The 25,842-nt window shown below is 47.6% G+C and overlaps 1 protein-coding gene and 2 non-coding genes across 3 annotated transcripts in view; 2 read left to right on the forward strand and 1 right to left on the reverse strand.

Annotated features, from left to right (window-relative positions):
• The window catches only part of LOC125628631 (uncharacterized), a 37,990-nt gene extending 25,297 nt beyond the window's left edge, over positions 1-12,693 (forward strand). Inside the window, 3 exon segments of the mRNA XM_075124093.1 lie at positions 10,089-10,202; positions 10,554-12,335; positions 12,338-12,693. Of these exon segments, the coding sequence (XP_074980194.1) occupies positions 10,089-10,202; positions 10,554-12,335; positions 12,338-12,462 (2,021 nt within the window). The 3' untranslated portion in view covers positions 12,463-12,693.
• A 6,384-nt stretch (positions 12,694-19,077) lies between these two features.
• Positions 19,078-19,159, forward strand: TRNAS-AGA (transfer RNA serine (anticodon AGA)). Its single transcript has one exon. It is a non-coding gene; the product is annotated as a tRNA-Ser (tRNA).
• A 5,952-nt stretch (positions 19,160-25,111) lies between these two features.
• TRNAC-GCA (transfer RNA cysteine (anticodon GCA)) lies at positions 25,112-25,183 on the reverse strand. Its single transcript has one exon. It is a non-coding gene; the product is annotated as a tRNA-Cys (tRNA).
• Between the last annotated feature and the right edge of the window lie 659 nt (positions 25,184-25,842).

The following is a 25,842-nucleotide window of genomic DNA, read 5'->3' on the forward strand; positions in this document are numbered from 1 at the left end:
TCTTCATTTCCTAGTTTTCAGAGGTTTAACTTTAGCTCCCATCCACATGCTGGGAGGGCAGGAGGAAGCACTGGGCCACTGTAACTCTGCATTAATGTAGTTTATGGGCATTTCATTACTGTCATTTTTGTTCAGTGTTTGTTTGTTTGTTTTTTGCCACTATGACTGTGTGTACCCTAGAGCTTTTGCCGTCCTAGCTACGATGGTTAGCGGTATAGTTCTCTCTAAGGTGCACCCCTGGGCAGCTGCCCATGAGAGAATGAAGGGCCACGCACCTAATTAGATGTGCCGCACATGCATGGCTCCACTAATTAGGTGCCCCTGGACAGGACATGGAAAAAGGTGAGGTTATGGGGGGGAAATAGGGGGTGGGTGGAGTGAGGTTGGGGAGGGGAGTTTAGGGTGTCCCAACTCCCAGCTGGGCTGGGGGAGCAGGCTGCACGGGTCGGGGGGTGGAGGGGCTGGTGGGAGTAGGCTGCACGTGGGTTGGGGTGCTAAGGTTTTGGGCGGGTTGCTGGCATTTTGGGGCATGCGGGGGATGTGGCTACATGGGAGGTGGGGTGCTGGGGAAACTCCATTGTCTGATTAATGCATCAGAGCAAGATCAGTTCAAGCACATCTTGCCTTTTCTTGTTGTTGAGGTAACTATAAGGCTAGGGTGAGGAGCTGGTATTAATTACCACCTGATTGTTGATATAATTACGAGATCTGAAATATGCCAGGAATAATCTGATGGGGAAGGAATAATGTGGCACCCCCACTGTTTTCCCCTGTTAGAATTAGGGAGCAAACACAAACCAGTGAATCCTCTGCGGTTCTAAACCAAAATATTTTCCACTTAGTATTAGCAGGGAAAGATGAAGAGCTTGTGTTAGGGGGCTTATTCCTTCACCCACTTACTTCCCTGGTCCTTCTCGCATGAACAGAGAGCAACAATAGCCGAAGTCCAAAGGTGCAAACAATTCGATGTTTATTGGGGTGAACTTCCAGCAAGCATGATTCCAGTTTCCTTCCTTAGTATCCTCCTTCCCAGCTCTGACACCACAGAGCCTTTCACCTGTGTCCCTGTTCCTATTCCTACCCTTAGCCAAACATGATTCCAACTTCCTTACCCCCATTCCCTGTTCCCATCTCCCCCTTTAGCAAAACATGATTCCAATTTTCTTACCCCCATTCCCTGTTCCCATCTCACACACCCACATGCCCACCCCCAGTCACTTCCTCATTAACTACAGATTATATAGTTTTCAGAGTAACAGCCGTGTTAGTCTGTATTCGCAAAAAGAAAAGGAGTACTTGTGGCACCTTAGAGACTAACCAATTTATTTGAGCATGAGCTTTCGTGAGCTACAGCTCACTTCATCGGATAGTAAAACTTGAGTTCTGCTTAGCTATACCTTAACCAATCATTTTCCTGAAATTTAACTAACCAATCCTAACATATTGTAACATGATTATGTTACCAATTATATCCCACCACCTCAATTAGTTTACACCCAGCAAAATTAATTATACAGCAGACAGGAACAATCACAGAACCAGACAGAGATTATACAGACAAACAACAGCAAAGTGGGAACTATAATGACAAAACAATACAGAAGTGAGGATTTCACATCCCAGCTATTGATAAGTGAGTTCTTGCCAGAAAGGATGCTATCAAACTAAGTTTCCTTTTACATTTTCTAGGCACTTCCCTTTCTCTGGAGGTGATAGGAATACCATCCTGTCCTGATAGTGCCTAACAGCCCAATAGCACCTTATTTCAATGTGACTAGTTTGGAATGTGAGGATGTGACCGTTCGCTTCCCAGCTTATGGCTGCCTCTGCTGCTTAGCCAAAGGCCTGAGCCTAAGCACAGGGCCACAAACTGTCACAGTAAGAGAAGGCTCTTACACCAGCAGACAGTGATTTTGATTCTTTCTTTTATACCTCTATCACTAGCCAAGTGATAAGAATACACCTAAATTCTTAGAGTATAGGCCTTTACAGACAGGCCTGAATATCTATATCCTAACACTCCACCCCTTTTTATTTCTTTTTCTTTTGGGATCCTCCTGCCCAGGTATCCCTGGAAAAGCATAGGACATATGGCGACACATTTCCTGATAGGGTCAGGCATCAAGGTGGAAGGTGTCGATATTCCATTTGTCCCACTGCCCCTTGTGTAGTATTTTGCCCTGCACCTTCTCTCATACGGGCATACCACACCTATTCCAATTAGTGTTCCAGACTTCCCATTAGAGTGGGCCTGAGAAGGTTGGGTCCGGGTTGTCTAGTACACTGCAGGGTTTGGAGGGCTTATTACATTCCTAATAGGTTATCTCCCTATGTAACGTAACACAAGTACAGTTAACAATACAAAATCCACAGCAACACCGAGTCCTGACCACTGCAGTATGGTCCAACATCCGAGACACCCCCAAAATACTGCCTCTCCTCCTTCGATGAGGTCACGATCTTGTGTCCAGTTGCTGGCAGTTGCAACAAGCTGCTCCTTCAAGTTTTGTATGCTTTTGTCCATATCATAAGTCCATTGAATGTTCACAGAGAAATGGGATATTGTCCAAACCAGCTTGACCACTTGGTATGGAATCAGGCAGTAAGCCCTGGCTTATTCACAGCAATAAGATTCACAGATCCATTTGTGCACCAAAGTCCAGATAGCAGCATGTAGATGGGTGTAGTTTGGTTATGGGCTGGTGTAATTGTGCCCCCAGTAATATGTACATTCCCAGCAAAACACCTTATACACAGTACATCCAATTGTCCACCCCTTGCATAGGCCATTGATCCTGCTCCTCTATAGTCATAGGAGAGGGGCACATCCAAACATCTTCTATTGATTTACACTATTTTACACACCCCTCCATTAATTCCCAGTGAGCTCCTCCCCTTTTCATTATTTCCATAGGGCTTGTGGGGGCCACCTTAGTTGCCATTCCATTTCCAGGTACCACGGTAGCTATTACACAGGTGCTGGCCTCCTAGTTGAGAATTTGCATTCCCATACACATCTTCCCCCCCAGGGCCAGCCTTTGGAAGCCATCCCCCACCCACATCATGAGGTTTTCTGTTCATTAAAACACAACAATGCTAGCAACAAGACAAACACCACAGACAAACAACACAAAACATAGATCCATGGTATTCTGGGTTATTTTTCCCGCTGGCGCCAGCTTGCTTGTAGAGTGTCTGAAAAACAAAAGAAACAATTTCCTTCCCCATGGTGGGGACAGATTACTGCTTAATAATAATACCACTTTCTTTTACAAATGTCCTTGCTACTTGCAGGAAAAACAGAAGAATTACCTCCAGACTGTCCTTATTTTGTTCTATAGTCAGGCTAGTGAATTACCTCATTCACTGGTGTCACGGAGTCCCTGGGCGATGCTCTGGAACTGCTCCCCATGAAGCCAGTCAGGACTCTGGGGCAGTCGCCTTTCTGTGAGCAGCCTGTCTTCAGGACACACAGCTCACACAGCTTCCACCTTCCTGGGTCTGACCTCGGAGCATTCAGCATCCTCTGCCCCTCCGTGCGCTTCCCACAGCGAGTCCGCTCAGGCGGGGCTCCTGGGGAAGCCAGAGGGTCCTGCACCCCAACTTCGCAGTCAGACGTGACTCTCAGCCAGCCAGTAAAACAGAAGGTTTATTAGACGACAGGAACATGGTCTAACACAGAGCTTGCAGGTGCAGAGAACGGGACCCCTCAGCTGGGTCCATTTTGGGGGGTAGTGAGCCAGACAACCACGTCTGCACTTCACTCCATGTCCCAGCCAGCCCCAAACTGAAACTCCCTCCAGCCCCTCCTCCTCTGGGCTTTGTTCCTTTCCCGGGCCAGGTGGTCACCTGATTCCTTTGTTCTCCAACCCTTCAGCTCTCACCTTGCAGGGGGGGAAGGGCCCAGGCCATCAGTTGCCAGGAAACAGGGTGTCGGCCATTCTCTGTGTCCAGACTCCTGCACACACATGCCCTCTAGGGCTCTGCAATGATCATACACCCTTACTCCACCCCCTAGATACTTAAGAACTGCCTGGGGGAAACTGAGGCACCCCCACACTATTCAGAGGAAACATTAAGAACAGTCCCACTTCGTCACAACTGGTCATTTATGAAATTCATGAGATGGTGTACCTCAGTTTCCCCTCTTGTACAACAGACCAAGTTTGCAATAGTTTCTCTGCTGTACCAAGCTTTGTTTATTCTCAGGTAATAGCTGCGACACAGCTTCAGATTTTAGCACTGTACACACACACCCCTTAAGGTTAACCTGTCCCCCTTATTTTCAGGCTTGACTTGTTTTTTTCACCTCCCTTTCCTGAAGGGCCATAATCTGAGTCTTCTAGTAGCTTGTTTGCTGACCAGATGTATTCAGTTATTTGCAGCTCCTTTGTGCCCATCAGCTAGGTAATTTGCATTTACACACAGAGGCTTACTAGCTTGCTTTTGGATCCAAAGCTGTTAGCAGCTCAGACACTGTCTTAAAAGGGAAGCGTTTTACTTCCACCAGAGTTCTGATTACTTTCCACTTTCATCTCCTGCTCCAAAACACAGCAATCTGAAAAAGAAAGCACAACCTATTGTGGCTCCTTTTGGAGCCCTATTAGGATTTTAATGAAGTACCATGTTTTATTTGCATTTCTTTTACTCCTTTTCCAATATACACTGCACATGTCCTGGGAAAATGCAAATTCCTTCCATATAGTTTAACCTCCATAACATCATATTAGCCAAATTAATTTTACACAAGGTATAACTGCCTCCCCCATGCCTACAGAGTTTTCATGCAGAACCCACCAAAGCAACAATCTAATCCCCCAGAGCCATCCCAAGGCTCAGTGTTCCCATCATTCCTCCCCTTTTCCTTTTCTTTTACCTGTGCGCGCACACACAAAATTCTGTTTTGCCTAACATCCCTTGCACTGTGATTACTCTTTTTTACACAACTGTACCCCGATTACACTTCCATCTTGTACAACTAGACACAACTAGGGGCAGCCAAGTTAAGTTCCAAAAGAAACCTCTTCCATCCTTTAGTGATTTTGATTACATTACCCAATAGTCAAATAATTTTGCTCAGATTCTCTCTCTGCTTGCTGCTTGCAGCAGTCCCTTATAGACCATTTCTGTGGGAAAAGGGCCCATTTTCCCTCAGAATAGCTATAAAGGCTTCTGGGGACAGAAGTGTAGTGGTGATAGTAGCCACTCTACCTGACCCCCTTGGAAAATTTAATGATCAAGTTTCCATCCAATGTGACTGCACAGAGTTGCACATACAGTGACATTTATATAACTGGGTTTTATCATTAAACAAAAACTTCCTTCTTGACATCTCACATAAGTATCCAAAGTACCCTCCATTAAAACTTCAGAAAAACAAGAGTGTGGAAAGGCAGGCTGCACTTTGAAACTTTTTTTTTTTTTCCTCTACTCCCCCAGGACCAAGTCTCAGATCCAGTCTCTAAAGGTGGTTCGTTAACTCTGCTTTTGACCTTAAACCCTTTTGTGCCAAATCATCTTTCACTACCCCTAACTAATTTACAACCCTTCAGCAGCCCTTGCTGAAGCAGCACCAAACTTGAAAGATTACTGGCAGCTTCCCATAATGCTGCCCTTACTTCAAACCTCTCAAGCAGACTGAAGTGCCTCTTTTCCCTGGGAGGCATTCAGTCCCCATGGGCAGGGACCTTCTTCCCCTACCCATATACCAAGGAGGGTGGGCTCCTCAGCCACCCCCCATACCTCTGGGTCCCCTAACACTTCCTCCATTTCCTTTTTAATCTTATCCCAGGTTGACCCCTGTACCTGGTATGGGCCCTGGTCCTCCCTTATCCATTTATCCAAAAAATCCTTTACCCTGGCTTGCCAGAACCCGCAACTACCATCACGAGAGTTCGCGATACCCCCTCCAAGCAGCTGCGCGGACTGTTGGGGAGGGGGACTTACAGGCTGCCACTCACCTATCCAATGCGATGCATCCGAGTCACCGGCACCAAGATGTTAGGGGGCTTATTCCTTCACCCACTTACTTCCCTGGTCCTTCTCGCATGAACAGAGAGCAACAATACCCGAAGTCCAAAGGTGCAAACAATTCGATGTTTATTGGGGTGAACTTCCAGCAAGCATGATTCCAGTTTCCTTCCTTAGTATCCTCCTTCCCAGCTCTGACACCACAGAGCCTTACGCCTGTGTCCCTGTTCCCATTCCTACCCTTAGCCAAACATGATTCCAACTTCCTTACTCCCATTCCCTGTTCCTATTTCCCCCTTTAGCAAAACATGATTCCAATTTTCTTACCCCCATTCCCTGTTCCCATCTCCCCCTTTAGCAAAACATGATTCCAATTTTCTTACCCCCATTCCCTGTTCCCATCTCACACACCCACATGCCCACCCACACCCAGTCACTTCCTCATTGACTACAGATTATATAGTAAAACTTGAGTTCTGCTTAGCTATACCTTAACCAATCATTTTCCTGAAATTTAACTAACCAATCCTAACATATTGTAACATGATTATGTTACCAATTATATCCCACCACCTCAATTAGTTTACACCCAGCAAAATTAATTATACAGCAGACAGGAACAATCACAGAACCAGACAGAGATTATACAGACAAACAACAGCAAAGTGGGAACTATAATGACAAAACAATACAGAAGTGAGGATTTCACATCCCAGCTATTGATAAGTGAGTTCTTGCCAGACAGGATGCTATCAAACTAAGTTTCCTTTTACATTTTCTAGGCACTTCCCTTTCTCTGGAGGTGATAGGAATACCATCCTGTCCTGATAGTGCCTAACAGCCCAGTAGCACCTGATTTCAGTGTGACTAGTTTGGAATGTGAGGATGTGACTGTTCGCTTCCCAGCTTATGGCTGCCTCTGCTGCTTAGCCAAAGGCCTGAGCCTAAGCACAGGGCCACAAACTGTCACAGTAAGAGAAGGCCCTTACACTGGCAGACAGTGGTTTTGATTCTTTCTTTTATACCTCTATCACTAGCCAAGTGATAAGAATACACCTAAATTCTTAGAGTATAGGCCTTTACAGACAGGCCTGAATATCTATATCCTAACAGCTTGCTTTGGGCCATGTTGCATTCAGTTGACAGCTGGTGGACATCTGCCAGAGATGTGAGAAAGACTGGGCTAAGATTTAGTTTGACTGGAGGGAGACAGATCCAGAGCAGAGCAGTAAAGAGGGCGGAGGGATTCTGCATTAGCAGATCTTAATGCAGAATCTGACTTTTACTGGTGTTTTTTTTATTGTAAAGCCTTTAGGCTGCTTTTGTAGATACGTGTAATTAATCTGTCCTCTTCCTAGTGTTCTGAGGAGGTTATATGAGTATTTTTAAAGAGTGCAGACTGCAGATTAGGTTGCAGTGAGGTCTCAATAAGTGCAGGATCAGGCTCTAAACTGCTGTCCAGTCCACACACTGAACAAACTGAAAAAAGGTTTCAGAGTAACAGCCGTGTTAGTCTGTATTCACAAAAAGAAAAGGAGTACTCGTGGCACCTTAGAGACTAACCAATTTAGCTCACGAAAGCTTATGCTCAAATAAATTGGTTAGTCTCTAAGGTGCCACGAGTACTCCTTTTCTTTAAACTGAAAAAACACTTTGATCTTTCTGTCGTAGTGATCTGATGGGTAAAGTACAGCAATCCAAGGTTAAAAGAAATAGATCTGTAATTTTTATTTTGATTGGTGTCTGCAGGGGCAAGGTTGCGGAAGATTGGCGAGGAGCTAAGTGGTCGACTGAGTATGTGACTGGATGTAAGTGGAGGATGCAGGCGGTTTCAATGAACTTTGTCCGACAGATCCTGCCAAAAGATATTGTAGCCTAGCTCAGCATATTTTTGCCTGTAAACGAATCAGTTTATGTAACAAGCATAAATTGTACATATAAGAATGTAGCCAGCTGTTGACCGCATGTAACCCCGAGATAAGTGTGGAGAATATAGCGCCACAGAGGACTCCCCACTGGTGGAGTCCTGCCTGGTCAGCTGTCCCGAACGGCCAGAGTCCCCTACAGTCCCTCCACGCGTCCTAGGGGCTCCCCGCGCAGATTGGAGCGTAAGTTCTTCCTTCCTTCAATAAAGCATAGTTTACTATTCTTAGGCTTGAGTGTCCTCCTTTCGCTGATATCTTCCCCCCCCCCCCCCCCCAGCCCTTGTGGGCACAGTGTCGCTTTAAGAAGCTGCTTTCATGCTATTTACTCTCTCTTAGGTACTGATCCTGCAAACAGTTGTGCCTCTGGAGGGCATCCATACATAGGCGTTTGCGGGATTGGGGCTTTAGTGAATAAATATTGGAGCAAAAGCACCTGGCTAGGCCTAGCTCGTGACATTGGCATGGTTACATTTCAAACAAAGTTTACATGGGTGTTAATGGCTTAAGGTAAGAAAGAAAAAGAAAAAAGGATTCTTTTACAACATAATTCTTGGGAGGTATCTGAACACTGAGATCTTAATGATTTTTTAAAAAATATCCTGTGTTACTAATCAATACATGGGAAATTGTTAAAACTGGAAGAACTTTACCATGGATGCTGTTTGGCATTTCAATTAGAGTTGGATTTCAGAGAAGTGATTCCCATTAAGTTTTTGAATTTGTCTGGGGAGAGGTATTAGCAAAGATCTGGCCTTAATGCTTTCCATCTGGTATAGTTCTGGCATGTCAGAGTACTCCCATTGACTCAGAAGTAGGAATAGGTGTTTTGTAGGATGAAGACCTTACTTGCAAGCTCTCTGAAGCAGGGATCTGTCTGTAAACTCCGAAGCCATGTGTCAGTCTGCTCCAGGGCTTCTGCTCTGAGTTTCTGAGTTGGTGACACACACACACACACACACAATATGAAAACAGGAGAACTTTGCCTGTTTCTGCAGGGCTCTGTTGCACTTGCACAGTGTGGGTACTGGACACTCATTTAAAATACCCATCACCAGCCAGTTGCTGTTTTACTTCCCTTTGTATTCTCAGTGTTGTCACTTGTTTGTTTGGGATTTTGTTTGCTGTGTGTTGCTTTATTACTTATTTTTCCTGTTCTACGTGTGTGAAGTATTCACCAAATTAAGAATTGACATCCCATAGAAATGGTATAAGCCTGAGTGAATACCTTCTACTCTCCTTTCCAGTATCAGACAATATTGTATTAATATTTGCGATGAGAGCATGACTGTTTCTAGTTGACTCATAGATTTGTTTAGCATCTTAAAGCTGGGCTGTGTGCGCAGATAATATGCATGCAAGAGGGATAGTTTGGGGAACTGCGAAAGTCGGTAGCATGCTAGTGTTTTGGCAGATGCTTCATTTTTTGAGAGCAGCTTTCCCTGAAGATTTAGTGATCAGGCTGTATGGTAGGAAGAGGTTATTAAATTGGGTCTCCGGTGCATACTTCTTATGCTTTTACTAAGTGCCCATGGCTTTGTTTTATTTCTATAGCTGTTTTCAGTAGGCCACATTTGGGTGTGTTTACTAGCTTGAGTTGTTAGAAAGGATGATAAAATACATGTACTCCAAGGGCAGTGTCCATTTTCTTTTTATTTGATTTCATATTAAATACACATCTTAAGCAGTGCACCTTGATAATTATCCCTTGTTTTAATATTTTTTCTTCTTCCTCCATACCTAGGAACTGTTTAAGAATATATATTCTATCTAGGGTTTTGTTTGAACTGGTAGCGCGCACCCACACATTACCTCAATGCTGGTGGAGCACATAACAAAATTCAACCCGCACGTGGATGGAAAATATTCGAGGGAACATTGGTTAGTGGTGTGATTTTTCACGCCCGTAACTGACACAGCTACGCTGGAAAACTTTTAAGTACAGACCGAGCAAGAGTCTGCATGTGGATTTCAGAGCACTTTAAACTATTACTTTTAACGCAAACATGTTAGTATCAGAGAGAAAACTTCCAAGAGGAACTTCTGCAAAAAGCAAGAAAAATGTCCTGCCCCTGGGGAGCTGCCTCCAGGATTTGAGTACTTTAAAATGGGCTGGGGTAAAACCGATAGACTCTTCTCGGTGAGAAATGTCCCATGAACTCCCCTGATCTCCTTTGTTTTCTATCCCCTGAGCAGGGTTTCCCGTTCCCAAACCTGACATGATCTCCCAGCTGGAACGAGGGGAGGAGCCGTGGGGCCTGGATCTCCAGGGCTCTGAGGAAGGAGAGATCCCGAGAGGTGCCTGCGCAGGTGAGGGATCCTTAAATCAATTCAAAAACGCTCCGTGGCTGAAAGAAATACCTGCGACTCCCTAAAAAGGCCTTGGGAGCTCTCGGAGTTCAGGAGTATCCCCAGGAGGCCTTGCACCTTATGGGCAGCTATCGCTCATGGCTTCCTACCCATCCTGAGTGACACCCGGCAGCAGCTCCCTCCCTGACGGATACAGTTCTGCCTCCACATCCTCTCTTCTCGCCGCTGTGGAGAAAAGTTTAGGAGAATTCACTACCAGGGTTTTTTTTTCCCTGTCTCTCAAGCTCTAATTTCAGTTTGTTTCCTTCTTTTCCACCCCTGTTTCTGAGGTTTCTCTCTCTGTCCTGACAGGTGCTGGGATGGTGAATGAGAACGAGGAGCAGAATCCTGAGCAGGAAGATGCTGAGCAAGTGGAAGCGCGCGGGGGATTATCGCAAGGATCGAAAGGGAATGTGTCCAGGTGTTGTGTGAAGGGGAAAGTCTGTGAGAACCAGCACAGGCCACAGAGGCCGCAGGGAAACCAGCCCAGGGAGAAAGTGGGTAAATCCATTAATTGTCAGGGGACTCACCAGGACTCCAAGGAAATCACAGCCCAGCAGGGAATACCTACAGGAGAGAGAAAAAACACATGCACTGAGTGTGGGAAACACTTCACTCTGTACTCCACCCTCGTTAGACATCAGAGGATCCACACAGAGGAGCACCCCTACCAATGCTGTGAGTGCGGGAAACAGTTCAGTGAGAAATCAAACCTTATTACACATCAGACAAGCCACACAAGAGAGAGACCCTATGAGTGCTGTGAGTGCGGGAAAAGCTTCACTCGGAGTTCAACCCTTATTAGACATCAAAGAATCCATATAGGGGAGAGACCCTATGAGTGCTGTGAGTGCGGGAAAAGCTTCACTCGGAGTTCAACCCTTACTAGACATCAGAGAATCCATACAGGAGACAGACCCTATGAGTGCCGTGAGTGCGGAAAAAAGTTCACTCAGAGCTCAGTCCTTATTAATCACCAGCGAATGCACACAGGAGAGCGCCCCTATACATGCTGTGAGTGTGGGCAAACATTCGCTCAGAGCTCAGCCCTGTTTAAGCATGAGAAGATCCACACAGGAGAGCGCCCCTATGAATGCTCTGAGTGCGGGAAACAATTCATTGAGAAATCAAAATTTATGAAACATCAGACAAGCCACACAGGAGAGAGACCCTATGAATGTTGTCAGTGCGGGAAACAGTTCAGTGAGAAATCAAGCCTTACTAAACATCAGGCAAGCCACACAGATGAGAGACCCTATGAGTGTAGTGAGTGCGGGAAAAGCTTCGCTCGGAGCTCATCCCTCATAAGACATCAGAGGATCCACACAGGAGAGAGACCGTATAAATGCTGTGAGTGTGGGAAAAGCTTTGCTTTCAAATCAGACGTTAATAAACATCAGAGGGTCCACACGGGAGAGCGCCCCTATGAATGCCGCGAGTGCGGAAAACAGTTCAGTCAGAAATCAAACCTTAGGGCACATCAGAGAGGCCACACAGAACAGAGTCCCTATGAGTGCCGTGAGTGCGGGAAAAAGTTCACTCAGCTCTCAAGCCTTATTAATCACCAGAGAATCCACCCGGGAGAGCGCCCCTATGAATGCTGTGAGTGGGGGAAACAGTTCAGTGAGAAATCAAACGTTCTTAAACGTGAGGCAGACCACACAGGAGAGAGACCCTATGAGTGCTGCGAGTGCGGGAAAAAGTTCACTCAGCGCTCAGGCCTTATTAATCACCAGAGAATCCACACAGGAGAGCGCCCCTATACATGCTGCGAGTGTGGGAAAAAGTTCACTCAGAGCTCAGGCCTTATTAAACATCGGAGGATCCACACAGGAGAGAAACCCTATGAGTGCTCCGAGTGCGGGAAAAGTTTCACTGAGAGCTCATCCCTTATTAGACATCAGGGGATCCACACGGGAGAGAGACGCCATGAATGCTTTGAGTGTGGGAAAAGCTTCACTTTTAGATCGGACCTTATTAATCATCGGAGAATGCACACGGGAGAGCACCCCTATGAATGCTGTGAGTGTGGTAAAAAGTTCACTCAGAGCTCAAGTCTTATTATTCATCGGAGGATCCACACACGAGAGCAGCCTGTGAGTGCGGGAAAAGTTTGATCCGGAGCTCACACCTTAATAGACTTCAGCGATTTCACAGGATAGAGACACACCATAAAACTTTGTGTAGGCAGAGAAAAGATTTTTTTAAAGACCTTTGCTAATTCCCACATAGCGACTTTTTAGGGCTGTTTGCACCATTTGAGTCACTCTGTTCTCTCAGTTCCCCCAGGTGAGTTGCCTGCTTTTTGTTTTGCAGGTCGCCCTTCTCTGGGGTGAATCCCGTGGTCCTTTCTACCAACTCCCTTCTCCTGAGAGTCATCATGGGAGTGTGTCCCTCCTGCCAGGAGTGTCCGTCAGCCCCAGGTGGGGGAAATAGGGGTGACCTCAAGTAGCTACACTGAGCGAAAATCAACCTGGGCTTTGTCTCCGCTAGGATTTTCCATGGGCTCGGCCTGCTGGAGGTGGCGATCCCAGTGCCAACACCCCGCTGTATGTGCCGTGCTGATACAGCCCAGGCTGGGGTTAGCTCGCACCTTCCCCTTTGACCTGTCCTAATCGACGCCAATTTCATAGTCTAGACAGACCCTGAGCAGCACCTTTATACTGGCCCCGCTCTAGCAGAGCGAGTGTTAGAGTCACCAAGTTCCCCCTCTGGTGACAGATTGTTTCATTCCCAGTCGTCCTCACGCTGGTCCAGGTTGTGCTGGGCAGCAGGTTGTTTTTTGTTTTTTTTGTTTTTTTACCATTTCCCTTATTGAAAATCTATTTCAATATAATAAAGAGGAGGAGCAGGAGTGGGACAAATGTATCATTTCGGCCTCTACGACACCGGAAGGAAATGGGGTGAGTCAGCGGGATTCCCTCCTTCCCCATCATCGTCACTAGGCCCCCTCACTCCAGCAGCGCTGGGGTCTGTTTGAGCCACAGTGGAGCTTATCCACCTATATTCTACCCCTCCACCTCCCAAAGAGTCTCTGCACTTCATAGCAATTTGATCCTAAATCCAATTCGTTAGGGCTGGAGATGAAAGTGTCCCAGACCTGGATCAGAAATTCCAATGGATCCCAAACACAGTGCAATCATTCCCCATTTAAATCCCAGTTTCTGTCTGTTGACAGAGCCCCTTCTGGGCTTTTTCCTGCTGAGCTGGGATCGTTTGCACAGGAGAAGTTTGGTAGTTTTCCCCTATTACGACAATGCTGTTGTTTTTTGTCAGTAACACAATTCCATAACAATGAAGTGCTGTGGAGTGAGGCAGGTTTGAATGGATCAGAGGAGAAAGCGACGGGGGAATCTCCTCTCCTGCTTTTTGATTAATCAGACGGAACCTAGAATTTAATTTTATATGAAACTGAAAGTGACTTATACAGAGCTAGCTGAGTGGTGTTAAAAATAGGTTTAGGTTTAGTGAGCTTCTTCATTTTATTTGTTTTATACATTTCATTAAAATGTATAGCAAATCATGTCTTTCAATAAGCTCCCGGCTCAGAACCATAGAGCATCTGGGTGGAGATCAGCCAGTCCAAGTCAGAGCCTTATCAGCTCCCTCTGTGTTAACCCTTTGGTTCTCACAGAGCAGCTGGGGGGGTGGGGAGAGAACCCATCTCGGCTCCCACTGCATCTTCGGGGGCTCAGAGCATCGTAAGTGAGCTCCCCTATGCAGGCTTTCAGGAGTAGGGAGCTGGGAGGGGAGAGGTGGGCTGAGGCTGTGTTTGCCTCATGAGGGGTTCGTGGAATGGGGGGTATCTCTAAGTAGGGATGGATTGGATGTAGATTTCTCTGCTTTCACTGTAATGGTCAGGGCCAGTCACCACTGCCATCTGGCTTGCCCTGGCTTGGGGTTGTGTCTGCTCAGGCCCAGCTGAAGTTGGGGGTCTAGTTCGGAGGGTTGTAAATGGAGGTAAGAAGATTGTGCCTTTCAGCCATTGTGGTGTTGGCAGAGTGAAGATGTTTGTGTTTGAGGGGAACATTTGGGAATGACTGAAAGAGGGCAGAGTTAAGGTTAAAAGAAAAGGAGTACTTGTGGCACCATAGAGACTAACCAATTTATTTGAGCATGAGCTTTCGTGAGCTACAGCTCACTTCATCGGATGCAACAGCTCCGATGTAGCTGTAGCTCACGAAAGCTTATGCTCAAATAAATTGGTTAGTCTCTAAGGTGCCACAAGTACTCCTTTTCTTTTTGCGAATACAGACTAACACGGCTGTTACTCTGAAACCTAGAGTTAAGGTTGTGTGGGCAACCTTAACTTTGAGTTTCCTAGTTTTCAGATGTGTGAGTTTTTCAGAAGCTGAGGTTCTGAAGGCAGACAACATTCCACTGGGTAACCTTAACTCTGCATTAATGAGGTTTTTTTGCCCTTTAATTACTCTGAGGGGAATTCTGTGCCAAAAAATTAAAAATTCTGTATATTTGATTTGTCAAAATAACACAATATAATCCCTCCCGTTTCAATTATTTTGGTAATTTATTTCAAAATACCTTTCAACAAACACAGACAACAGCAAAAAATGATTCCCCCAGGAGTGGGGGTGTTGGAGGGGTTGTGTGGGGCCCCCAGAGCCCAGACACCTGCACTCCCATCCCCCCAGAGCCCAGCTGCGGGGCATCCCCCAGCCCAGAAACCAGAACCCGCTCCCTGCAGAGTCCAGCCACGGGGCAGCCCCCAGACACCAGCAGTCCCCTCCCCACAGAGCCCAGTCATGGGGCAGCCCCCGGCCCAAACACCAGCACCCCCAGAGTCTTTACTTCCTGCAACTTCTTTACTGTCCCATCGGGAGACATGGTGTGGCAGGGTCTCCCAGGCCCTACGAGCCGGAAGAGTCCACCCTAGTGGCCAGAAATTCCACAGGGAAGACAGGGAATTCTGCAAAATTCTGCATGGTGCAGTGGTGCAGAATTCCCCCAGGAGTATTTAATCAATATAAAGCGGATAGGCTCTGGCTGCCACCTAGATATTAACCAGCTAGCAAAGCCAACTCCAGGCGTAAACTCTTAGAAAGAGAGCAATGAAAATTCCCTTTGACCAGGCATCCTTTAAACCCATCAAACCCCAAACGCAGGTTGGAAGGGGACATTAAATGCACAAGAAACCTGCCTGTGTCCGAAGCAGGGACTTCCAGGCTGTTCTTGGGGCTCCTTTCACCATAATCCACACACCCTGTTGCTCCCACATACTGCCCAGTGCTGAAATTTTAACTTTACACCCTAAGGGCCTGACATGATGAAGAGGGACTGTTCTTAATGTTTTCTCTGAATATTGTGGGGGTGTCTCAGTTTCCCCTCTGCAGTTCTTAAGTATCTAGGTGGTGGGGTAAGGGTGTATGATTGTTGCAGAGCCCTAGAGGGCAGGTGTGTGCAGGGGTCTGGACACAGAGGATGGCCAACACCCTGTTTCCTGGCAACTGATGGCCTGGGCCCTTCCCTCCTGCAAGGTGAGAGCTAAAGGGTTGGAGAACAAAGGAATCAAAGGAAACAAAGGAATTTCTCCTGGCCCGGGAAAGGGACAAAGCCCAGAGCAGGAGGGTCTGGGGAGAGTTTCAGTTGGGAGCTGGCTGGGACATGGAGTGAAGTGCAGACGTGGTTGTCTGGCTCACTGCCCCCCAGAATGGACCCGGCTGAGGGGTCCCGTTCTCTGCACCTAGAAACTCTGTGTCAGACCGTGTTCCTGTCTCCTGACTCCCGGATCATGAAAAGCCAGAAAGCCGTTTCTTTTTATGGCCGGGAACACTAGGAGAAAAGAGTCCCAATAACTTCTGCCTGGTTACGTGTGAATTCTCTTATATTATAAAGAAAATTGTCACAAAATTTAGTCTGAACGTGAGCTGCCTGTTATTAAAAACTGGTTTCCCAAATCAGTTCCAACTGCTCTGCTAGAAACACCCCCAGGTCCCTGCTCACCCCAGTGGGAGCAAGACGAGAACGCCCCACTGGGTGCTGCCCTTAACCCCACGCTGCTGTCCCGAGGGTGGGGACTGATTGTTTCCTGCTGAGGAGGGAGCCAGTACAGGCCTCTGGTGCTGAGCTCCTGGCATCTGCCCAGCCCTGTCTGTCCTCTGCCTCAATTGTTCCTTCTCCACACTCCAGAGTCAGACATGCCAGGCCCCCAGAAGCCTGGGTGGGCTGGGAAGATGCTGGGAGTTCTTGTTCCCCCAAAACTGGCCTGGCTCCCTTCTCAATAGCAAACAAATCAATTCCACGTCCCCTCCCCGGATAAATCAGCCTGGAGCCAAGGGCAGCCCAGGACGATTCCCTTTACTTCCCACCGAGGCGTGAGGGAACCCAGGGTGTTTCTAGAACGTTTGGAACTGACCTGGGGAAACCAGCCGTTAACACCAGGCAGCTCACATTTAAATTAACTGGGTTTGGTTTTTTTACAATTCATTAGAGCACTAACTAATCCTTCAGTCCTAGTGTAACCACACACAGAATTGCTTTAGTCTTGTAGTTTTCCAAGGGCTAAATTAAACATCTCTTCAAATCCAAGGGCGTGGAGATCAGTCAGTGTGCAGAGTCATCCCACATAACAGAACCATGTTGTGGTTCAGACCTGCCCCATCATGTGGCCATCACCTTTCCCTCCTCTCCCTTAAAAGTTTTAGTCTTTTGCATCAAAACTTTCTTCCCTCAGGAGAGACCTGGGAACCAGGGCTGCCTGCTGGACAAACACCTTTAAGAGGATGGGTGCCGCCCAGTCAAAAAATCATCTCCCTCCTTCAGTTCAGTGACAGCCTGAATTGTTCCTTATTCTGGCAGAGCCAGAGGATTGAAGGCAGCAACATCAAACCCCTGTGTAGCTCACAGGAATGAACACAAACACTCCCTTGTGTCTGAAGAGCTGTTTAGTTTTACCCTTGGTAAACGACCAGGCTAAAGGGAAAGATGGTGGCACCAGATATAAGGACTGAAACACGACACAGTCAGCATAGTTAAGCCCCGAGTGACTGCAAAATCTTTTTATATACTTCTTATTATCATCAGTGTATTATTTTCTCTGGAGTCTAGACCTTACAATCATAGAAGATTAGGGTTGGAAGGGACCTCAGGAGGTATCTAATCCAACCCCCTGCTCAAAACAGGACCAACCCCAACTAAATCATCCCAGCCAGGCCAATCTTAAAAACCTCTAAGGAGGGAGATTCCACCACCTCCCTAGGGAACCCATTCCAGTGCTTCACTACCCTCCTCGTGAAATAGTGTTTCCCACCTAGAGCTCCCCCACTAAAACTTCACTATACCTTGACTAGGAAATTTGGATCTTGATAAAATAATCGACTACCCCTGGTTAAGGCCACGGACTTGACACCCACCGGTACACGTACTAACAACAGCGGCTGCCTTTTAGCCATAGATTTTAATCAGGGCAAGAAATTGATACAAACCCGTTAAATCATTTCTCAGCCCGAGTCCTTCACCCACATTCCTTAGGCTAGGGGTGGGCAAACTATGGCCCATGGGCTGGATCCAGCCCACCAGCTGTTTTAATCTGGTCCTCGAGCTCCTGCTGGGGAACGGGGCCTGGGGCTTGCCCCGCTCCAGTGCTCCATCCAGGAACAGGGTCGGTGGCCTGGAAGCAGTGGGATGGACCCCACTGGCTCCTACTCGTATGCTCCATATGGCTCCTGGAAGCAGTGGGATGGACCCCACCAGCTCCTACTCATAGGGGCAGCCAGGGGGCTCTGCTCTGCATGCTGCCCCCACCCCAAGCGCCACCTCTGCGGCTCCCATTGGCCGGGAACAAAAACTCACCCACCCCTGGTCTACTCCAGGGTGCTAGAGCCATGTCACAAGCATAAGCAGCCTAAGACTGAGACGAGATCTGGCCCCAGTTAGCACTGTGACAACAGCAATGACAACACACCGGTGCTTCCGGAGTCAGGAAGATTTGAACCTGCGCAGGGAGACCCCAATGGATTTCTAGTCCATCCCTTAACCACTCAGCCACAACTACTTGATGGATGGTTACTTCCTGACACTACGATTCTGTTCTCACTGAATTGTCACTTCAAATTGTTTACTCAGACCAGCTTCCCCAGCACACTCGTGGCTGTGCGGTTGTGTAAGTGTGTCCATGGCTGAACAGCGAGAGTTCCTGCCCATTTCCCTTCCAGCTGGAGCATGATCGGAGTGTGTTTGTGTTAACGACATCGCTGTAGATTGTTGTTTGTTCCCCACTCTGACAATTCAGACAGTCCCGTTCCTGTTCCCAGAGCAGGGGGTCAGGATTTCTCTGTTAAATAATTTCTCAGCCCAAGTCCTTCACCCACATTCCTTAGGGCATTGGGCCACCATGGGGATGTCTCATTTCCCGCCTCAATTTCACACAGAGACACAATTTCCTTTGCACAGATCCATGTACAGCAAAACCTCCCTGTGTCTCTTGTCTGAGCCAGGGCATTCAATTCCAGTGAACCCGTCTCCCCTGCAATGGCAGTGGTCAGACAGAGGGGACGTGGCCACCTTCTGCCCTGACAGTGCCCCAAAGAAATCCTGGCCCCGGCTATTGGAATGATGTGCTGGAGATTTAAATAGGAAAGATTTGAATTGTCAGAGTGGGGAACAAACAACAATCTACAGCAATGTCGTTAACACAAACACACTCGAATCCCGCTCCAGCTGGAAGGGAAATGGGCAGGAATTCTCGCTGTTCAGCCATGGACACACTTACACAACCGCACAGCCACGAGTGTGCTGGGGAAGCTGGTCTGAGCAAACAATTTGAAGTGACAATTCAGTGAGAACAGAATCACAGTGTCAGGAAGCAAACATCCATCAAGTAGTTGTGGCCGAGTGGTTAAGGCGATGGACTAGAAATCCATTGGGGTCTCCCTGCGCAGGTTTGAATCCTGCCAACTATGGAAGCACTGGTGTGTTGTCGATGCTGTTGTCTTAGTGCCTGGGCCAGATCTGGTCTTGCTCTTAGGCCGCCTGCACTTAAAATGTTGCCATTACCCTGCTCTAGCACTGTGGAGTAGACCGGGGTGGTTGAGCTTTTTTGGCCTCACAGCCACATCTGGGAATAGAAATTGTGTGGCGGGCCATGAATGCTCACAAAATTCAGGTTGGGATGAGGACTCTGGCTGGGGGTGCGGGCTCCGGGGTGGGGCCAGAAATGAGGAGTTCACGCTGTGGGAGGGGATCCGGGCTGGGACGGGGGGGGTGAGGGCTCGCAGGGGGGCTGGGGATCAGGCGTTTGGGGTATAGGAGGGTGCTCTGGGCTGGGACTGAGGGGTTTGGAGGCTGGGAGGAGGATCAGGGCTGGGGCAGGGGTTTGTGGCACAGGGGGAAGCTCAGGGCTGCAGGCTCCAGGCAGTGCTTACCTCAAGGGACTCCCAGAAGAAGTAGCATGTCCCTTCTCTGGCTCCTACGGAGAGGCGCAGACAGGCAGCTCTGCACGCTGCCCCATCTGCAGGCACCACCCCTGCAGTTCCCATTGGCCATGGTGCCCGGCCAATGGGAGCTGCGGGGTCTGCACTTGGGGCAGGGGCAGCACGAGAGCAGAGCCCCCTGGCTGCCCCTACATGGAGGTGCTGGAGGGGTCCACTGCTGAAATCGTGGGTCCAGTTCTGAGGTCAATAGTCAAGAAGGAGGATGAAAAACTTGAGAGGAGTCAGCAGAGCCACGAGAAGGATGCCAGGCTTCGAAACACGGCCTTGTCGTGACAGACACAAAGCGCTCAGAAAAGGTTAGAGGGTGACGATCCCAGTCCAGAAGTACCTACATGGGAAACAAATACTTTGTAACAGGTTCTTCAATCTAGAAGACAAATGTATAACATCAGCCGATGGCTGGAAGTGAGGCTAGACAAATTCAGATTGGAAATTAGGTGTGCTTTCTGACAGGGAAGGGAATTAACCATTGAAAATCTTACCCAGAGTCCTGGTGGATTCTCCATTCCTGGCAATTTTCAAATCAAAATTGGATTTTTTTTTAAAAATGTGTTCTAGTTGAAAAGGAATTCTTTGGGGGCAGTTCTCTGGCCTGTGTTAGACAGGAGGTCAGACTGGGTGTTGCAAAGATCCTGTCTGGTTTTAAAATGTGTGAAAGAAACCCTTAAATAACACTCTCTTTATTCATTCCAGGAATCAAAAAGAAGTTGTACTTTTCCTGGCTCTGTTTCTCATTTTGTAAACCAGGGCGTGGAAGTTCAACTCTCAGTGAAGTTTTGCCTTTAAACTGAATTAGGTTAATTTTCCAACTCTTGATCCACTGAGTCTAAGGAAGAATCCCTGATAGGGGATGAAGTTTTTAACCTCAGAATTTCATAGGTTAATTTGATGCCATCCAAGAGCGAATTCTTTGGTAGGGAACGTTGGAGAATTTGTTGATGGAGAAAAATTCCTGGTGAAAATAGGCAAATGTGTGGATTTTTTGAAAAGTTACAGTGAATTTTCACATGAAGATATAAACACACACACACACACAAACCTAGAGAAAACCACATAGTGCACAGACATAAACAAAAACCACACACACACATAACCAAACAGTACTCAGAGCCGTATGCACATAAAGCAAAGCCACACAAAACATGCATATAACAAATCCACCCCAAAAACACAGAAAAAGCACACAAGAAAGCTCAAAAACCACAAAATAAAAGAATACCAAGTTACACCATACAAAAAACAATTCACATGCAAAAATCATATACACAGAGAGAGAGAGAGAGAGAGAGAGAGAGAGAGAACTATGCAACACATCCACAAAATCACACAGGATCCACATACACATCAAGACAGCAGACAAAAAAAACACCCCAAACCCATCAACATACAGAAAGCCAGGCAGGTTTTGGGCCTCACAGCCTAGGGGGAGTGCAGGAGGGTGGTTTGGGGAGCAAAGATTGATACTCCCAGGGGAATTTGGTGCCAAAAAAATAAAAATTCTGTGCACTTATATGTCAAAATAACTCAGTATAATCATGCCAATTTCAATTATTCTGGAAATATATTTAAAAATATCTGTCAGCAAGTATTTCTGTAACAATACAGACAAAAAAATATTCTGGTAATTTTTTTTGACAAATAGGTTCCTTACTAGGCATATTGATAGAGAACAATGAGTAATTCATTGAAATTACAAGTGCAGAACTGTATTTCCTGCACCCATCAGAAGCAGTGCAAAGGCTTGTGGGAGTCAGGGGTAACAGAGGAACAGAGGGAGAGGGAAGTAGCCTGGGGTGAACCTGGAAGGTTGTTGGATGTGAGTGGGAGAAGTATGGAACAGGCTTTTTTTTGGGGGGGTGGCGGGGGTCAAGGGTGGGATTGTTAGGGAGATGGGGAGCCTCTCCCATGCAGACCCTGGCTAACCCCAAGCCTCTCCCAATCAGTCAGGCACATCTGCCCTTGTCCCCATGTGTCTCTGCACCATCGTCCACATGTATCCCAGCACCCCCACTCAGCCACCCTCTCTCCCCATATCCCTGCACCCCCTCCCTCTGTCCCTATGTGTCCCTGCACCCCCACTCAGCCAACCCTCCTCCCCCCTTCCCCATGTGTCCCTGCACCTCCATTCCCATTCAGCCTCCACCCCAGTCTATCCCCCCTCCATGAGCTCTTCTGAACCCCAATCTGTGACACCCAACAGCCCCATGTGCCCCGTGATGTCCAACCCCCATATCCCATGCCTCTTGACCTGGTCCCACAGGCAGGGCACTGTGAGGATCCCAGCTTCTTCTCTAGGCTATCTGCGGCTGAAGCTTGAGAATGGCTGCTCTCTGTTCTGGCAGGACAGCAGCCCCTGTTGGCTAAAGGTAGAACTGTAGCACATTTCCAGCAAGTTGTATTTTCTGCAGAGAAAAAAAAATTCTGTGTGGCCTGTCAGGGTTCTCTCCCCACTCTGAACTCTGGGGTACAGATGCGGGGACCCGCATGAAAGACCCCCCTAAGCTTATTCTTACCAGCTTAGGTTAAAAACTTCCCCAAGGCACAAATCCTTCCTTGTCCTTGGATGGGTACTGCTGCCACCACCAAGTGAGTTAAACAAAGATTCAGGAAAAGGACCACTTGGAGTTCCTGTTTCCCTAAAATATCCCAACCCCCCAAGCCCTTCACCCCTTTTCCTGGGGAGGCTTGAGAATAATCTACCAACCAGATAGGTAAACAAGGTGAGCACCAAACCAGGCCCTTGGGTTTTTAGGCTCCTAAAAACCAATCAGGTTCTTAACAACAGAATTTTATTATAAAAAAAAAAAAAGAAGCACCTCGGTAAGATCAGGATGGAAGGTAATTTTATAGGGTAATCAGATTCAAAACACAGAGGATTCCCCTCTAGGCAAAACTTTAAAGTTACAAAAAATAGGGATAAACCTCCATCTTAGCACAGGGAAAATTCACAAGCTAAAAGAAAAGATACTCGAACGCATTTCCTTGCTATTACTTACTATTTCTGTAAGTTTAGATGTGTCATTCAGTACGGGCTAGATTACTTGCTTGGTCTCTCTCTTCGTCTCCTGAGAGAACACACACAAAGAGCCAAAGCCAAACCCTTCCCCCCACAGATTTGAAAGTATCTTCTCCCCTTATTGGTCCTTTTGGTCAGATGCCAACCAGGTTATCTGAGCTTCTTAACCCTTTACAGGTAAAGCAGGGATTTTATGCTACACTGAGCTGTACGTTTATGGCACGGCCCATGAATTCTGCACATGTGCAGTGCCGCAGAATTGCCCCAGGAGTGAAGTTCCTACTGCTGGCCGTTCTGTGCCAACGCAGCTTCTGATGGGCAAAAGGCAGAACAGCAGCATTTCTTGGCCAGAACGTATTTTCTGAGGGGGAAAAATTCTGTGCCAGACTTGAATTCTGCTTGTGCGCAGTGGCGCAGAATTCCCCCAGGAGTAGATGGGGGCGTGGGTCAGGGGGTCAAGACTCTCAGGATGGGCAGTGCTCTGCTTGAGTCATTGTGACCCAGAGGGTTGGTGAACAGCAGAGTATCATAAAGCTGTAGATTCTGCCCGGCACTCTGTGGTTCTCCACCTGGGGCCCATTGGCCACTTGCGGCCCAATCAGCACACGTGCGGCCCATGTGACATCCTCAGCGACATACAAGTAGTATATATATTGTGTGGATGTGGCCCACATAATACTCAGAGAGTTGCATATGTGGCCCACAATGGCAAATAGGTTGACAACCACTGCTGCGGACAAAGTAACAAGTGAAAGGGACAGACCTTGATGTCTCCTTTCCTCCGTCCTCACAACTTCAACCTCAGCCTCGCTCCCCCAGCACTGCTCCATAAGTACTGTGCGTTAACCAATTGCACTACTGCAGCCCACATTTGGGCCTTTGTCTCATGGATGGATTTGGGGGGGGGGGGGGGTGTTTGCATGAGCTACAACAAATTCATGTTCAAGTCCCCAGGAAGACAGCAACAGTAGTGGGTGGCCATCCTTCTGCTGTAACGCTGGTTCCTGCGACCAGCTGTTTATGGGGAGGTGGGTGGTTTGAGCCCACCCAGTGCTGGAACTCTTCAAGGGTAAGATTAGGGTGTCTTTTAAGAAGAGGTGGAGGAAGTGTCTTTTCCATTCCTGTCTAGCCCCACCTATCTCCTGTGGTCCTTCAGCCTCCCTCCTTCCCTGCTGGGGAGATGCAGAGACAAGCCCCCATCTGGGGGAGTCACCGAGAGACTGTATCCAATGGAGTGTGTGAGGGAAAGGGAGAGGGGGCGTGACTCTGTGTGCGTGTGTGGAGGGTCTGTTTGCTAGGGAATGAGTGATGGAAATCAGAGGGGAAGTGAAAGTGAGGCCCCAGGTCTGAATATTATGACCCTGTGTGGTGCTGCCATTCACCTTCCCCTCCTATGGTCCCATCTTTCATTGAACCCAGCGTTTTGTAACCGATCATCCTCACAGAGGTGTCCCACGTGCCTCAAATAGAGAGTGTCCCTCTTGGACAGCAGAAGCAGATCACAAACTCATGCAGGAGCTATGGGCAGGCTACCTCGTCAGTGCTTCACTCACCTGGGAGGTGTTTCACTAAACACAGCGCCTCCCCTCTGGGAGACAAACACCTGCCTCTCACACACCCCGTTGCCACCACCTTGCTTTACTCTCCATGGGGTGGCTCGTCCTGGGGGATCTGGCTCTTTCTGGGAGGTCCATGGTCATTCTTACAAGAGCATCTGGGGAGCAGAAATCTTCCCCCTGGAAATCTCTTCACTCCTTTCTCAGGGCCACCTTCTTAGCCTTGGCTTTGGGGTTGGTTTTAGCCTGGCTCTCTCCTGTCTTGCTTTCCGGTGGCTTCTTGACCACCTTCTGGGGCTTGGCAGCTTTGACCTTTTGGGGGCTATTCTCTGCTTTTTTTTGTCCCTACTGCAGCCTCCACTTTCTTCGGACTATTCCTGGATATGGACATGGTGGCCTTTCTGGGGATCCTGGCAGCTCTGACCAGCTTCTTGGGGGCTCTTTTCCTGCTCAGAGCCACTGGCTTGTACTTGTGCCTTGTCCTGGGGGCCCAGCTGCTGCTGGATGAATGTGAAGGAGCCTGCACAAAGGTCCCTTTGCTCGTCAGACTCCTGAGCCCCAAATGGCTGTGGTTCTTGTTCTTCTGCACAGCATAGTCCCTGCAGAACAAGGACCTGCAAATATGCATCATATTATACCTTTGTTTAATCCATGAAAACATAAACTAGAGTCTCAGAGGACTGGAATTAATTTCAGCTGATGGATGGATTTGCTAAGTTTTTATACATTTCCACAGGGAAATGTTAAGTGTCCCAATTCTTTTCAAGCATCCCCATTCAGTGGAATTCCTGAACATAGCGGAGATGGAGATGAAAATATATTTCCATTTTTAAAAAATAAAAAATTCCAAGGGAGCACCTGGATTTGAACCAGGGACCTCTTGATCTGCAGTCAAATGCTCTACCACTGAGCTATACTCCCTGTAACACTGTCTTGTTGGATCTCATTTCTTGAGGATTACGAAGGACACACCCCATCTCAAAGAGCTTCTGTTCCATGCCCAGACATGGGTGGTTTTAAAAATGGCATTTTGTTAAACATTAGATGTGCATGTAAACACCACACCTTGCACAATCCCCACACCTACGCCATCTCACCAACGCACATCAACTTCTGAGGGACCACACCCAGCTACCCAGCTCTGTGGCCTGTAACCTCTTCACTGTTAGCTCCAATCCCTTAAAGGCACAGGGCACATGTAACTTCAACCCGTTAATCTCTATATCATTAATGACTTAATTCCCAAAGAATTCCAGTCTGACCAGCAGCAGAGAGGATCAGCCACACTCCTGCGCCATGTAGCAGAGAGGGGCTCTGGCAGTAGGCAGTGCACAGGTCACTTTTAATATTTTGCACACTTGTGGTTCAGTGGGAGAATTCTTGTCTCCCATCCAGCAGGTCTGGGCTGAATTCATGGCCAGGGTGGACCTGAGTTTTATGCTTAGATGTAGAAATTGCAGAATTTAAGCCTGAAACACGGGCCAGTTTTCCCCCGTAGCATTTCACATCTTTACATCCAAACACGATGACTTTCTGAGTGATCTGTCCTAGTTCAACGGGAAGGTGTTGGGGGTCCATGT

Source organism: Caretta caretta, chromosome 28, assembly GCF_965140235.1.
Source record: "Caretta caretta isolate rCarCar2 chromosome 28, rCarCar1.hap1, whole genome shotgun sequence".
NCBI lineage: Eukaryota > Metazoa > Chordata > Testudines > Cheloniidae > Caretta > Caretta caretta.